Here is a 16,933-nt window from a genome sequence, read left to right on the forward strand (position 1 = left end):
AGGACAGAACACACCCCAATACACCAACCTGAAAGACATCAATTAGAAACAAACACAATATAAAAACATGAGTATTTAATATCAAATGCATCTAACTAACCTGATCATAGTCTCAGTTTTATCCCGCACATTGAATATAGTTGCGGAGAGTCCCTGTAATCCTAGATTCAGATCATTCAGGCAAAGAAAAAAACATCACCCAGATAGGCCAGTCGTGTGAGAAACTCATCATCATGCAAGCAGTCAGACAAGTGAAAAGATGGTCAGTAAAGAAAACTTTAAGCTCGTCTCTCAATTTAAAAAACGTGTCAATACTTTGCCCCTTGATAACCAGCGCACTTCTGTATGTTGTAAAAGCATTACATGATCGCTGCCCATATCATTGCATAGTGCAGAAATTACACGAGAGTTCAGGGGCCTTGCTTTAACAAAGTTAACCATTTTCACTGTAGTGTCCAAAACGTCTTTCAAGCTGTCAGGCATTCCCTTGAAAGCAAGAGCTTCTCAGTGGATGCTGCAGTGTATCCAAGTGGCGTCGGGGGCAACTGCTTGCACTCGCGTTACCACTCCATTATTTCTCCCTGTCATGGCTTTTGCGCCATCAGTACATATACCAACACATCTTGACCACCAAAGTCCATTTGATGTCACAAAGCGGTCCAGTACTTTAAAAATATCCTCTCCTGTTGTCCTGGTTTCCGGTGGTTTTCAGGAGAGGATTTCTTCCTTAATTGACTACCCATAAACATAACGGACATATACCAGGAGCTGTGCCAGGCCCGCCACATTTGTTGAATCATCCAGCTGTAACGCATAGAATTCACTGGCTTGTATGCGAAACAGTAATTGTTTCAAAACATTTCATGCCATGCCACTGATACGTCGTGAAACAGTGTTGTTTGATGAAGGTGTTGTCTGTATACCTCTTTGATGGTCCAACGTCCCTGTCTGTTGTTCGGTGCTTTCCCGGGTAAGGGGACAGTAGCTCTTCGGCTGCATCAGATTCACAACTGTCAGTGTCCATGCTAGCTTGGCTAACAACAAATGTAGAATTACTGATAATATCATTGGATGTGCTCGTGGAAGCAGAACAACTTGTGCCGTCGACAGGTACAGGTGTAGTACTGCTGGTAGTAGCAGTACTACCAGTAGAGCTGGTATGTGTCTCTATGGACGCGGTCCTTACTTTTTTTAAACTATTCATCAATGTTCGAGCAAAGTGATGATGCTGTTTTTATATGGCTGCTATGAAAGTGAACTGTGTTTGCGTGTGATCAGGGGTGTATTCATTTAGCCAATTCTGTTGAAAAACATTTCTTAAACGAAAGCAAACGGAACTAAACAGGGATAAAAATACCTGAATTTGTCCAAAGGAAACTCTCATTTGCAACTGTTGGACTAATGACTAATGAAGAGTGTGCAAGTCTGTCACCTTGATTACTCTAAATTCTCTCGACCTGTGCACCTACGTTGTAAACTTTAATTCATTGGCTAGGTTGTAGCAACATCATGATGGGTACAGGGAAAATTAGAGTATCATGTAGTAGCCTAAACCTATTAATGTTACATTAAGCTGGGTGAATGGAATATGAATTACAGTCAAAATGTTCATCAAATAATTGTTTTATATATTTATTTTATACTTCAAGGGGTCTTAAAATTGTAAATCAAATATCTAAATCATTCTAGGTATGACTTTCATAAAAACAATTCCATATAGCTTCGTAGAACCCCCTCCCTGGCTTAGACATTCTGAGGATGCTAAAATAATATTTTGGACGAAAGTGTGCAAGCCTACAGGAGACTTTTGAAGTAGCCTAATCAGATTTAAACATTGTTACTAGTTGTGTTTATGCCACATGTAGAAGGTAATACATTTTAAAAGTTAAATGATAAATATTTTGTCTTTATTGAGGCGTTAGGCTCTATAGAGATGAGGCAGAGCTGTCATTAAGCATTCCTAATAACTGGGCCTGCCAGGAGCATTTGTGGCCACATTATCATAGGACGACTTGGGCGAATGATGATCCGCAACAGACAGCGCATCTCAGTAAAATAATAAAATAGAAGTGAAAATATAGGCAGACTGGCCTGCTACCGTGCCTTTATGGACTTATAAACTGTAGAACCCACAACTGATCCAAATTACAGAGCTTTTGCACTGTAATTCAAATGACATTTTCACTGCAGCCTAGAGTAGAATGTTGTACTCACTTGAAAACAATAACGCAACTATTCATGGCATTGTGGTGTTGTAGGCTGGTCTACGTAGGACAATTGTATTGTACCTAAAAATATCAATATGGGAGATTTTTGAGCTGCATGTCTCGTGTTTTCACTGTCCTTTCATGCACAATGATGCACCTGGCCTCTTTGCTGCTTATCAGCTATTCCTATCTGTTGTTGTGGATTCAAAGACAAAATATATGCAGCTTCGAATGAATTTATGTGTGGTATGATTGCTAGTTAGCCTATTGAAGATCTGGACAAGTTATCCACCTACCACTATTGTCACTATGGATGGTGGATAGATGGCAGGATAGACAGTTAGACTGAAAGACTATATTGACCTGTAAAAGTTTGTACAAGGAAAAGTGTAGTGCATAATGGAAGTACCAAAACACCTTGTTATATGGAAGTCACATAATGTAACCTCTCCCCATTACAATAACAGGGGAGGTTAGCATTTTATATCATTCCCCCAAGTCATGCTAACCTCTCACCATTATAATAACAGGGGAGGTTAGCATTTTATATCATTCCCCCAAGTCATGCTAACCTCTCACTATTACAATAACAGGGGAGGTTAGCATTTTATATCATTCCCCCAAGTCATGCTAACCTCTCACTATTACAATAACAGGGGAGGTTAGCATTTTTGAGCGGTATGATATTTATGCACCTGGAACTATATTGATATTTATGCTCATGTGGCAGAGAGAAGATTTAGCAATTCTACTCATTTTGCCATGAGGTGGAAGCAAATGTTTGCAGTCTTTAATATGATAATCGATGATCAATGGGGCCTACGCCGGTCGCTAATTCAACCATGCTTACTACAAGTTTAGAAAGCTGTCCGCTAGACTAATTTACCAATCTAAAAACATTTAGCTGACAGGGGCTAATTGAGTGACTGTTGATGCACAACCACATTTTGAAACTGCACCTTGTATATTCTATTATTCTAACTCTCAAAAGAGTTCAAAAAAATGTAAATAATTGTATTTATTATTGTTCTGAGGGCCCATCCCTGATCTAGAGGTTATAACCTTGCCCCAGTCCTTTTCTATACTGATCTGATAGCTATTTCCAAGGTTCATCTCTTTTTTTATTTATTTATTTATTTAACCTTTATTTAACCAGGTAGGCAAATTGAGAACACGTTCTCATTTACAATTGCGACCTGGCCAAGATAAAGCAAAGCAGTTCGACACATACAACAACACATAGTTACACATGGAGTAAGACAAACATATAGTCAATAATACAGTGAAAAAAATAAGTCTATATACAATGAGAGCAAGTGAGGTGAGATAAGGGAGGTGAAGGCAAACAAATATATGTATAAATAAATAAAAATATAAAAAGGCCATGGAGGCGAAGTGAATACAACACAGCAAGTAAAATAAAAAATAAAAAACACTGGAATGGTTGGTTTGCAGTGGAAGAAAGTGCAAAGTAGAGACAGAGATGATGGGGTGCAAAGGAGCAAAATAAATTAATAAATAAATACAGTAGGTAAAGAGGTAGTTGTTTGGGCTAAATTGTAGATGGGTTATGTACAGGTGCAGTAATCTATGAGCTGCTCTGACAGCTGGTGCTTAAAGCTAGTGAGGGAGATAAGTGTTTCCAGTTTCAGAGATTTTTGTAGTTCGTTCCAGTCATTGGCAGCAGAGAACTGGAAGGAGAGGCGTCCAAAGGAAGAATTGGTTTTGGGGGTGACTAGAGAGATATACCTGCTGGAGCGCGTGCTACAGGTAGGTGCTGCTATGGTGACCAGCGAGCTGAGATAAGGGGGGACTTTACCTAGCAGGGTCTTGTAGATGACCTGGAACCAGTGGGTTTGGCGACGAGTATGAAGCGAGGGCCAGCCAACGAGAGTGTACAGGTCGCAGTGGTGGGTAGTATATGGGGCTTTGGTGACAAAACGGATGGCACTGTGATAGACTGCATCCAATTTATTGAGTAGGGTTTTGGAGGCTATTTTGTAAATGACATCACCGAAGTCGAGGATTGGTAGGATGGTCAGTTTTACAAGGGTATGTTTGGCAGCATGAGTAAAGGATGCTTTGTTGCGGAATAGGAAGCCAATTCTAGATTTGACTTTGGATTGGAGATGTTTGATGTGAGTCTGGAAGGAGAGTTTACAGTCTAACCAGACACCTAGGTATTTGTAGTTGTCCACATATTCTAAGTCAGAGCCGTCCAAAGTAGTGATGTTGGACAGGCGGGCAGGAGCAGGCAGCGATCGGTTGAAGAGCATGCATTTAGTTTTACTTGTATTTAAGAGCAGTTGGAGGCCACGGAAGGAGAGTTGTATGGCATTGAAGCTCGCCTGGAGGGTTGTTAACACAGTGTCCAAAGAAGGGCCAGAAGTATACAGAATAGTGTCGTCTGCGTAGAGGTGGATCAGAGAATCACCAGCAGCAAGAGCGACATCATTGATGTATACAGAGAAGAGAGTCGGTCCAAGAATTGAACCCTGTGGCACCCCCATAGAGACTGCCAGAGGCCCGGACAACAGACCCTCCGATTTGACACACTGAACTCGATCAGAGAAGTAGTTGGTGAACCAGGCGAGGCAATCATTAGAGAAACCAAGGCTGTCGAGTCTGCCGATGAGGATGTGGTGATTGACAGAGTCAAAAGCCTTGGCCAGGTCAATGAATACGGCTGCACAGTATTGTTTCCTATCGATGGCGGTTACGATATCGTTTATGACCTTGAGCGTGGCTGAGGTGCACCCATGACCAGCTCTGAAACCAGATTGCATAGCGGAGAAGGTGTGGTGGGATTCGAAATGGTCGGTAATCTGTTTGTTGACTTGGCTTTCGAAGACCTTAGAAAGGCAGGGTAGGATAGATATAGGTCTGTAGCAGTTAGGGTCAAGAGTGTCCCCCCCTTTGAAGAGGGGGATAACCGCAGCTGCTTTCCAATCTTTGGGGATCTCAGACGACACGAAAGAGAGGTTGAAGAGGCTAGTAATAGGGGTGGCAACAATTTCAGCAGATAGTTTTAGAAAGAAAGGGTCCAGATTATCTAGCCCGGCTGATTTGTAAGGGTCCAGATTTTGCAGCTCATTTAGAACATCAGCTGACTGTATTTGGGAGAAAGAGAAATGGGGAAGGCTTGGGCGAGTAGCAGAGGGGAGGGCAGTGCTGTTGTCCGGGGTAGGGGTAGCCAGGTGGAAAGCATGGCCAGCCGTAGAAAAATGCTTATTGAAATTCTCAATTATAGTGGATTTGTCGGTGGTGACAGTGTTTCCTATCTTCAGAGCGGTTGGAAGCTGGGAGGAGGTGTTCTTATTCTCCATGGACTTTACGGTGTCCCAGAACTTTTTTGAATTTGTGTTGCAGGAAGCAAATTTCTGCTTGAAAAAGCTAGCCTTGGCTGTTCTAACTGCCTGTGTATAATGGTTTCTGGCTTCCCTGAAAAGTTGCATATCACGGGGGCTGTTCGATGCTAATGCAGAACGCCATAGGATGTTTTTCTGTTGGTTAAGGGCAGTCAGGTCAGGAGAGAACCAAGGGCTATATCTGTTCCTGGTTCTAAATTTCTTGAATGGGGCATGCTTATTCAAGATGGTGAGGAAGGCATTTTTAAAAAATGACCAGGCATCCTCTACTGACGGGATGAGATCAATATCCTTCCAGGATACCCCGGCCAGGTCGATTAGAAAGGCCTGCTCGCTGAAGTGTTTCAGGGTGGAGGTCGTTTGACCGCTGACCCATTACGGATGCAGGCAATGAGGCAGTGATCGCTGAGATCTTGGTTGAAAACAGCAGAGGTGTATTTGGAGGGCAAGTTTGTTAGGATGATATCTATGAGGGTACCCGTGTTTACGGAATTGGGGTGGTACCTGGTAGGTTCATTGATAATTTGTGTGAGATTGAGGGCATCAAGCTTAGATTGTAATGTGGCTGGGGTGTTGAGCATGTTCAAATTTAGGTCGCCTAGCAGCACGAGCTCTGAAGATAGATGGGGGGCAATCAGTTCACATATAGTGTCCAGAGCACAGCTGGGGGCAGAGGGTGGTCTATAGCAGGCGGCAACGGTGAGAGACTTGTTTTTAGAGAGGTGGATTTTTAAAAGTATAAGTTCAAATTGTTTGGGAACAGACCTGGATAGTAAAACAGAACTCTGCAGGCAGTCTTTGCAGTAGATTGCAACACCGCCCCCTTTGGCCGTTCTATCTTGTCTGAAAATCTTGTAATTGGGGATGAAAATGTCTGAATTTTTGGTGGTCTTTCTAAGCCAGGATTCAGACACGGCTAAAACATCCGGGTTGGCAGAGTGTGCTAAAGCAGTGAACAAAACAAACTTAGGGAGGAGGCTTCTAATGTTAACATGCATGAAGCCAAGGCTATTACGGTTACAGAAGTCATCAAAAGAGAGCGCCTGGGGAATAGGAGTGGAGCTAGGTACTGCAGGGCCTGGATTCACCTCTACATCACCAGAGGCACAGAGGAGGAGTAGGATAAGGGTACGGCTAAAAGCTATGAGAATTGGTCGCCTAGAGCTACTAGAGCAGAGAGTAAAAGGAAGTTTCTGGGGGCGATAAAATAGTTTAAAGGAATAATGTACAGACAAAGGTATGGTAGGATGTGAATACAGTGGAGGTAAACCTAGGTATTGAGTGATGATGAGAGAGATATTGTCTCTAGAAACATCATTGAAACCAGGTGATGTCATCGCATATGTGGGTGGTGGAACTGAGAGGTTGGATATGGTATAGTGAGCAGGGCTAGAATCTCTACAGTGAAATAAGCCAATAAACACTAACCAGAACAGCAATGGACAAGGCATATTTACATTAAGGAGAGGCATGCTTAATCGAGTGATCAATAAGGGTCCAGTGAGTAGAGGTTGGTTGGGGTCGTGGCGATCCAGACAGCTGGCCGGGTATATGGCTATCGGTAGCAGCATAGGATGGAGGTCTGTTTGTAGATACCTCGTGCGTTTCCGTCGGTAGGTTAGTGGGGTTCCGTGTGGTAGAGGGGATCAATCCAAATTGGCAAAATAGATATAGTGACCCAAGGAAAAAAATAAAATAAATAAATAATAATAATAATAATAGTTGTCCGATATACTTATTCAGATAGCAGCCGATAAGACAGCTAACGATTAGCGGGCCCCAGATGAGCGTTCAGGTAACGTCGGGACGGAGGTGCCAGTTGGATAAATCCCTCGGGCAGATAACGTCGGCAGTCAGTCGCGGCAGTCAGTCGTGAAGGCCCGGAGGGGCTCCGTATCTGCAGCAACAACAAAAGAAACGGGTCCGGATAGGTGACTGTACCCAGGAATGGCTGATGGAACTCCTCAGCTGGCTAGCTCCAGAATGATTTGAGTTTGCTCCGGGGTCGACGTAAGCCAATAGTCACACGGTTTGCAGCTAGCTAGCTGCGAGATCAAGGTGCAAGTGTCCAGAGCCTGCGGCTGGAATCCGGGGAAACTGAGAGAAAAAAAAGTCCCGGAATGCTCCGGTCCGAGTCGCGTTGCACAAAAGTGCCGGTAGATTATCGAGCTAAAGGAATAGCTGATGACCACAAAACGTGGGCAGCTGAAACACCAACGCTAGCCAGCAAACCGGCTAATTTCGGGGCAGCTACAGATTAGCTTCTGGCTAGCTATCGGAGTAGCTTCTGGTTAGCTTTCAGGCTAGCTTCTGAATTAGCCCCTGGCTAGCTTCCACGATGGATTTTCAGATTGAGGTAAATAATACTTTTTTGTAATTGGTGGAGCGGGTTGCAGGAAAGCTTTTGCAGGAAAGCTTTTGTAGTTGAGTTCTTGGATAATAAAATAAATAAAAGATATGCGAAGAAAGGTGTAAATATATATATACAGGACACGACAATACGGAACAGAAAAAGACGTCTGAACTGCTAAGCCACCTTGGGAGTCTTCATCTGTGTCCTGTCATTGCAGTTGAGGAAATGTTTTTTTGGAGTGTAACAGCGTACTCTCCCAAAACTACATCTATATTCATGGTTATTGCCGAGTTCAAGACAACTTAGAACTCTGAAACGCAGAAATGTATGACTTGAAAACTTGTACAAATATTAGGTCTGAGTTTCCCATTTGAAAGAATCAGAATCAACCAATAGGAAGCTCTACGCACAATAGAGCTTGCCAGTTTATAGTCCTAAGAAAAATTCAGCCATTCCTATTGGTGAAATTAATGGGGCTTGGGGATAAACGCTGAAAATAAGGTCTGAGTTCAACCCAGGATTAGGAGATCTTATACTTCTTGTTCTATTAGATAATATCAGTCAGTAAACATGATGTTTATTATGAAGCCTTTATGTTCTTATCTTGATTACATAAATGCTTCAAAATTCATGTCTGACTTATTTTCGGCGTTTATCCCCAAAAAACATTCATTTCCCCATAGGCTTTGGCCAATGAGTAATGGCGGAGCAAGCCTCTGTTAGCGCCTACAAAATGACGGCATTACTATTGCTCTCTCTATAATGACTCTGTTTCTCCTTGCACCTCATCACAATATAGTGGACTAACATCTTTGGCAGAAACACATGCAGGTAAATGGCCAGTCATGTCCATTCTAGTGTGTGCATGTGTACATTTGTTTTACTCCAACTAACCACAGTACATACAGCACTACTTTTGGGAGTGTTGTGTTAGTGACTTTCAGTAAAAAAGACGGATACAGACCTGCATTCTGGATGCCTCCATGTGTCAAGAAGAGAAGCACCATGGAAGCACTAGTGTACCATACCGTACTTCACTGTAGTTTCCTGTGGGAATGCTTCCCTCTGTTGGTTACAAGTGGTAGGCTACAACTAACCCCCTCTCAGGAAGGGATGACATCACTATCAGCACCACCAGCCATAGTGATTGGGTGCATTTGAGCGTATCATTGTCATCACCTTTTAAAGTGTCCCTCATTATGAGGATAAGAATTGTCCCACAAGACCCTACTGTATATGTCGACTGCATGAACATTATAAAAATCACGTGATCAAAGGTCATGAAGTTTTGACTGCAGTCTACTGCAAGTTTCTGCAGTTGCTCTTCACCAACTTCATCCTGCAGCCATCATCCTGAAGCCATCATCCTGCAGCCATCACCTGCACTGTGGGAGGCTCTATAGTCAACCAATGTTTTTGTTTGACCCACGCGAACATGACCAAAAACGTGACTGAAACAGGAACCAACTTTGCTGCAACTCATGTATACAGTGTCACGTTCTGACCTTAGTTCCTTTTTTATGTCTTTATTTTAGTTTGGTCAGGGCGTGAGTTGGGGTGGGCATTCTATGTTGTTTTTCTATGTTTTGTTCTGTATGTTATATTTCTATGTGTTTGGCCTAGTATGGTTCTCAATCAGAGGCAGGTGTCAGTCGTTGTCTCTGATTGGGAGCCATATTTAGGTAGCCTGTTTTCTATTGTGTTTTGTGGGTGATTGTTTCTTGTATTAGTACCATACGGTACTGTTTCGGTTTTCATTTATTCTCTTGTTCTTTTGTATTTTGTATTCATTCTCGATTAAATGATATTATGGATACGTACCACGCTGCATTTTGGTCCTCCTCTCCTTCCACCAACGAAAGCCGTTACATACAGTGGATAGTTACAAATGAATGTCACCAATTCATTGTACACTGAACAAAAAATGTAGGCACAACATGAAAAATGTTTCATGAGCTGAAATAAAAGATCCCAGAAATGTTCCATATGCACAAAAAGCTTGTTTCTCTCAAATTTTGTTCACACATTTGTTTACATCCCTGTAAGTAAACATTTCTCCTTTGCCAAGATAATTCATCCACCTGACAGGTGTGGCATATCAAGAAGCTGATTAAACAGCATGATCATTACACAGGTGCACCTTTTAAAATGTATTTAACCTTTATTTAACCAGGAAGGGCTCATTGAGATTTAAAATCTATTTTTCAAGAGCGTGCTGGCCAAGATAGGCAGCACCAAGTCATTACAAAAATTGCAGACAGACAACATGAAAAACTACCAGTAATCTAGTAAAAACCATAGAATTCACAAAAGTATAACAAAATCAAAAACAGCAAATTAAAAACAATGATTCCCTGACCTGTCAGTCTCAAGATCAATCATCAGTGATTTAAAAATACCAATCGGGACAAGTTCTTCCAGTTTAAAAGTATTTTGTAAGGCGTTCCAAGACGATGGCGCAGAGTACATAAAAGCCCTTTTACCAAATTCAGTTTGGACATTTTGAACAGTTAGCAGGATAAATTCCAGCGAACGAAGAGAGTACCCACCACATTTCTGAACAATAAAAATGCCCAAATAAAAAGGTAGTAACTAAACAGAAAATGGCTTTTTAAATAAAAGTATACCAGTGACTGAGCCTACGAGTGACTAGAGAAGGTCAGCCAACCCTGGTATACAAAGTGCAGTGGTGCGTAAGGGTTTTGCAGTTTATATCCCCATAGTCTAGTAAAGGCATAAATGTAGCTGATTCTAGCCTCCTTCTGGCTTCAAAAGAAAAGGCCTTATTCCTAAAATAAAATCCCAATTTCAGCTTAAATCTTTGTTGTAAGTTGTTGAATATGCAATTTAAAAGAGAGGCCGTCATTAATTAAAATCCAAGATATTTATATGAGGTTACAACCTCATTCTCCTTGCCCTGACAGGTAGTAATAGGTGAAAGGTTCAGAGGTCTATTTCTTGGTTTAGAAAACACCATTAGTTTAGTTTTGTTAGTATTGAGGATAAGCTTCAATTGACACAAGGTATGTTGAACCGTATAAAAAGCAGTTTGCAAGTTCTGGAAAGCTTTTGTAAGAGACGAGGCACAACAGTAAATAACAGTATCATCAGCATAAAAATTAAGTTGCACATTTTGGAGATTTTTGTCTAAATAATTTATTTAAATAGTGAATAAGAGAGGACCAAGTACAGAGCCTTGGGGCACACCATTAAAGACAGACAATTTAACAGACATAAGCCCATCAAATTGAGTGCACTGAGTTCTATCAGACAGATAGTTAGCAAAGCATGCAACTGCATGCTCTGAAAGACCTACACTCGACAATCTCTGCCTCAGTATAGCATGATCAACTGTATCAAAAGCCTTAGACAGATCAATAAAAAGTGAGACACAGTGCTGTTTTTTTGTCAAGGGCTTCAGTGATATCATTTAAAACCTTCATGGCTGCTGTAATTGTGCTATGCTTCTTCCTGAAGCCCGATTGGTACATTGATAAAATAGAGTTAGTAAATAAAAACTATTTTAGCTGTTCACTCACAAGGGTTTCAAGTATTTTCACCAGGGGTGACAGTTTTGAGATTGGCCTATAATTATTTAAAAGAGTTGGATCTCCCCCTTTTAAAAGTGATAGGACAAATGCTGATTTCCAGATCTTTGGAATTTCATTATATTCCAGGGTTAGATTGAACAGATATGTAAGTGGTTCAGCTATGAAATCAGCTGCCAAATTTAAAAAGCAGGGATCCAAAAGATCAGGACCTGCAGGTTTTCTCTGATCTAAGGATTTCAGGGCTTTATGTACCACCTGCACTGAGAATGGCAAAAAGCTAAAAGTTTGACCAGCTCTCACTGGTTCATCTACACAGGGTTGTACAGAGGCAGAGGACACTGGTTCATCCACACAGGGTTGTACAGAGACAGAGGACACTGGTTCATCCACACAGGGTTGTACAGAGACAGAGGACACTGGTTCATCCACACAGGGTTGTATAGAGACAGAGGACACTGGTTCATCCACACAGGGTTGTACAGAGACAGAGGACACTGGTTCATCCACACAGGGTTGGACAGAGACAGAGGACACTGGTTCATCCACACAGGGTTGTACAGAGACAGAGGACACTGGTTCATCCACACAGGGTTGTACAGAGACAGAGGACACTGGTTCATCCACACAGGGTTGTACAGAGACAGAGGACACTGAATCGAACAGCCTACCAGATGATACAAAGTGCTCATTGAAACAATTCAGCATTTCAGTTTTGTCATATACAGCTACAGAGTCCTTCAAAACACATGACGGTAATTCATTAACATTACTGTTACCAGACATAGACTTAATAGCCTTCCAAAACGTTCTAGGGTCATTCAGGTTATCAGTGGAAACAGACATAAAATATTCAGACTTCCTGAGAAGAAAATATTGCAATACTGGTATCGTCACAGCCCTAAACAACATGTGTATTGACAATGTATATGACCATAACAACATGTGTAAAGGAGTCTACATGAATGAATGTTGAGCCACCTGCCAACATAAGCCTCAAACATTTCAGATCACGCATTGTGATGACACTGGTGTCACATAATGCATCAGCCATTCATAGGCCATGAATCTGTCCGTCCATCCTCAGTCACACTGTAAAGCAGTTGACATCATAGTAGAAAAGATGATGTAGCTACCAGACCCACAAGCCATTAGTTATTTTACATTTAAAACCATTATCTCTTCTCCACCACAGCCAGTATCTCCCAGCTCACCATTTCCAGTCCCCCCAGTTTGTATCCCTTAAGGCCCCCAGGTTCAGCCCCCCTGCTCAGGGTCAGACCAGTCTAAAGGCCCCCAGGTTCAGCCCCCCTGGGCAGGGTCAGACCAGTCTAAAGGCCCCCAGGTTCAGCCCCCCTGGGCAGGGTCAGACCAGTCTAAAGGCCCCCAGGTTCAGCCCCCCTGGGCAGGGTCAGACCAGTCTAAAGGCCCCCAGGTTCAGCCCCCCTGCTCAGGGTCAGACCAGTCTAAAGGCCCCCAGGTTCAGCCCCCCTGGGCAGGGTCAGACCAGTCTAAAGGCCCCCAGGAAAGTAGAATCTCCATCCAGAGAAATATTGGCTGTAGAGCGAGGTATCAGCAGCTCCACACTGTCCCCGACCTCCAGTTTCACTATACCTACAGAGAAGAGAGTTAACACACTCATATACGTACAGGCACACACGTAAACACACACAAACATGCACATGTACGCACTCACCCCCTGTGTAGCAGGTGTTGTATGGGTAAACAGGGTTCATGTCCTGGATACAGCGGAACAGTGTGACATACTGAGCTTCATCTCCCACAACATTCCTCTTCTTCCTGTTCACCACATGACCCATGGCAAAGATCCTGTCCATGTAGTACACCTGTATGAGGAGGGAGGGAGGGAGGGAGGGAGGCAGACAGACAGACAGACAGACAGACAGACAGACAGACAGACAGACAGACAGACAGACAGACAGACAGACAGACAGACAGACAGACAGACAGACAGACAGACAGACAGACAGACAGACAGAGACCGAGGGAGACAGACAGACAGAGACCGAGGGAGACAGACAGACAGAGACCGAGGGAGACAGACAGACAGAGACCGAGGGAGACAGACAGAGAGAGACAGAGCGAGACAGACAGAGAGAGACAGAGCGAGACATACAGAGAGAGACCGAGAAACAGACATACAGAGAGAGACCGAGAGACAGACATACAGAGACAGAGCGAGACAGACAGAGACAGACAGACAGAGATCGAGAGAGACAGACAGACAGACAGACAGAGACAGACAGACAGAGACAGAGCGAGACAGACAGACAGACAGAGATCGAGAGAGAGAGAGAGAGAGAGAGAGAGAGAGAGAGAGAGAGAGAGAGAGAGAGAGAGAGAGAGAGAGAGAGAGAGAGAGACAGACAGAGAGACAGAGAGACAGAGAGACAGAGAGACAGAGAGACAGAGAGACATGTGCAGGAGAAGAAGATGAATGTTGTTGGGCTTGTGAGATATTGTAGTACATCTGAAGAGAGAATGGGAGAGTTGGGGCTTGTGAGCTGTTGTGTCTATGTAATAGCTTAGAGCTACTGTACCTTCACCCCATGTGATCTAGCACTAACCTATATGATACACCAAGTTCTCTGATGTAGACGACAAGTGCTCACCTGGCTGTAGACAAAGTAGTATCCCTCCTCTCTGACAAGAATGCTGTCACTCTCTGCCTCCAGGGCGGAGCCTCTCCTAAGCCCCTCCTGCCAGGGGATCCCTGTGTGAGGCTCCAATGCAAACTCTGCACAACACCAGAAACACAAACCATGAATGAATGAATCAAAACATCACCAACCTCGACAAACAAACCATGTGTGAGTCAATCCAAACACGATGAACTACCTAGCATAGCCCAAGTCCCAGTCTGTATGTCCTTAAGTCAACTTAAGTATTTCTGGTAAAATTGTGTGTCTGACTGTAATTCCTGGTTTACAGTACCTTTCTGGAATGTTTCCCTGTTGCTATCTGCCAGCATCTGTAGACAGGGTTGAGACACTAGAGAGTAGGACAGAGGGAGAGTTTAGCATTGATTCAAACTACACTACCCAATAATCCCCTCCATGTAGCCTAACTCTCACACATAATCAAACAGATTTGTCTTGTATACTGAGTGTATGATGTACAATTCTAATTAATATGCTTTGTTTAACTGATTGAACAAACTTTCATTTTTGTTGAACTTATATTTGTGGTTTGGTTTTCATATCAGCCCTTTTGGACTTCCAGACTCACCTGCACACCATTTTCACCAGTTCTTTATCTGTACTGTTTGTTATTTCTCTTGTTTTCTTTGGTGAGAGTAAATAACCCCCCCCAAAAAAAAAAAAACTAAACCTCACTGTGTATAAGATGAGTAATTTCTAGAGAGAGCAGGAACAAAACAAAAAACAGTGCAGCTTGCCAGAAATAAGTGTACTTGTTTGAAGTGTTAAAGCATCAGCCCCATTTTAAAGCAACAATCACAGAATATAATCTAAAAACAGAACAGAATTGACAACGTGCTGTATCACCCTTCAACATGTCAAACAGATACAAATAGTCCCAGAGAATAGTATTGGAAGTCTTGCCTGTGTTCTCAGGTCCTGTGCCCACACTCCTCTTCCTGATGAAGATCAGCCTAGTCTGGGACTCAGAGGGGTGTGGAGGGGGCTGGGGACCAGGTGTGTGTGGAGGGGGCTGGCAATCAGGGGTGTGTGGAAGGGACTCGGGGTCAGGCAGGTGTGGAGGGGGCTGGGGGTCAGGGGGGTGTGGAAGGGGATGGGGGTCAGGGTGGTGTGGAGGGGGCTGGGGGTCAGGGGGGTGTGGAAGGGACTCGGGGTCAGGCAGGTGTGGAGGGGGCTGGGGGTCAGGGGGGTGTGGAGGGGGCTGGGGGTCAGGGGGGTGTGGAGGGGCGGAGCTGCTCCTCCTGGTTCTGGAGCTGCTGCTCATCTGTTGCAGTGTCTGGGTAACGCATCGAAAACAACTCCATCTCATATCATACATATTTTACAGACCACAGCATCACAGAATAGCAGTGAATATGTAAACATCTTGCCTCCTCTCTCCTGCGAAATACCTCTGACCGGAGCCCCTCCACCTCGGCCCTGAGAGCCAGCAGATGGAACAGAGATAAAGCCGAGAGAGACGATGAGGTGACCGCCGCCAGGGTCAGCAACAGGACCGGCCAGGAGAGCCTCCGACCCCCAGACTCCTGCCCAGGGCCAACAGCCTCAGGACTTGGACCTGCAGACACCATCACAGGAACCAGACAGCCTCCTTCCGTAGTCACACTGGCTGCATGACCTGCCTTCCAAAGGGCTCTCCTCTTGGGATAGTAATGCTGGATCTTCAGTCTTCAGTCAATGTTTTTGGTATGTTCTGGTAAATTCTAGTCTGCCTCACGCTCTCTTAACTGTCCATTGTCTCTCCAGACACTCTGTCGTCTCTCCTTCTTAGCTTTTTCTGGACTTACTTTCTATGTACAACTACTGTTAGTCCTTCCCTTACTTTCTGTTCAGGACTCTGTTAGTCCTTCCCTTACTTTCTGTTCAGGACTGTTAGTCCTTCCCTTACTTTCTGTTCAGGACTCTGTTAGTCCTTCCCTTACTTTCTGTTCAGGACTCTGTTAGTCCTTCCCTTACTTTCTGTTCAGGACTCTGTTAGTCCTTCCCTTACTTTCTGTTCAGGACTCTGTTAGTCCTTCCCTTACTTCATCTTCTGTTTCTCCCAGGTATTTCTTTCTCTCCCGTCTCAGTGACTGCACAGTCTGAACACGATGCTTGAATGGTGTATTAGGCAGGGTAGAGCTGCAGCCTCCATCTCCTCTGTTCCGCTCAGTTAACCACACTCAGAACTTCCTGCTCTGATGACGGCCAAGTCAAACCACCCTCTCTTTTTACCCATCTACGCTCTGTCCATCCTCCCCGCTCTAAACGACAAACTCTGCTTTCTCTTCAACCACTTTAGTCTGACAGGGCACAGCAGGGGAGACACATCTGATCCTGATTAAAGTCACAGCTGATGCAAATACGACAAGCTATAAAACATATGTCAAATCATAATTAGTGTGTTGTGGAAGAGGAAAATGGAGTGTGGAAATATGATGACTCATATTTTGGTCTGAATAGACAGGATGGCCAACTAGAAAAGGAAGTGCAAAAATCACCCCTCGCCTCTTTACATCATCACTGTTCCAGAAAATAAAAAGTGAAGTAGAGAATGTTTTTCTCTATTTGTAGCCAACATATTTCTGTGAATGTGGAACCAGACCCTTCACAGACTAATGCTAAACATGCTAAACATCACAGAAGAGAGATATTATAAGAACTTTGGGTTTATTCAGTTATTGCATGTTACTGTACAAAGAACAGAAAATTAGATTGTATACTTAGAACAGAAGACTGAATATAAACAAACTAACACATCAACACTAGAGTAGTAAAATGACTGCAGTGGTTGTTT

At 43.5% G+C, this 16,933-nt stretch overlaps 1 protein-coding gene across 1 annotated transcript; it reads right to left on the reverse strand.

Annotated features, from left to right (window-relative positions):
- Window positions 1-10,069: 10,069 nt before the first annotated feature.
- Window positions 10,070-16,560, reverse strand: LOC139546430 (tumor necrosis factor ligand superfamily member 13B-like). Its single transcript, XM_071354798.1, has 6 exons — window positions 15,549-16,560; window positions 15,061-15,433; window positions 14,432-14,488; window positions 14,110-14,234; window positions 13,173-13,323; window positions 10,070-13,090 (listed from the first exon to the last, which is right to left on the reverse strand). The coding sequence occupies exons 1-6, from the start codon at window positions 15,726-15,728 to the stop codon at window positions 12,978-12,980; spliced, it is 999 nt and encodes a 332-aa protein (XP_071210899.1). The 5' UTR covers window positions 15,729-16,560; the 3' UTR covers window positions 10,070-12,977.
- Between the last annotated feature and the right edge of the window lie 373 nt (window positions 16,561-16,933).

The sequence above is a fragment of the Salvelinus alpinus genome, chromosome 20 (assembly GCF_045679555.1).
Source record: "Salvelinus alpinus chromosome 20, SLU_Salpinus.1, whole genome shotgun sequence".
Classification (NCBI taxonomy): Eukaryota; Metazoa; Chordata; class Actinopteri; order Salmoniformes; family Salmonidae; genus Salvelinus; species Salvelinus alpinus.

Excerpts from the sequence above, each read along its gene's own strand:
- LOC139546430 (XM_071354798.1), bottom strand. The coding sequence starts at position 15,728 with ATGGTGTCTGCAGGTCCAAGTCCTGAGGCTGTTGGCCCTGGGCAGGAG. Across the intron at positions 15,434-15,548 it reads TGGAGGGGCTCCGGTCAGAG|ACACTGCAACAGATGAGCAG; the intron begins GTATTTCGCAGG and ends TGCGTTACCCAG. Across the intron at positions 13,324-14,109 it reads ACTACTTTGTCTACAGCCAG|GTGTACTACATGGACAGGAT; the intron begins GTGAGCACTTGT and ends CTCCTCATACAG.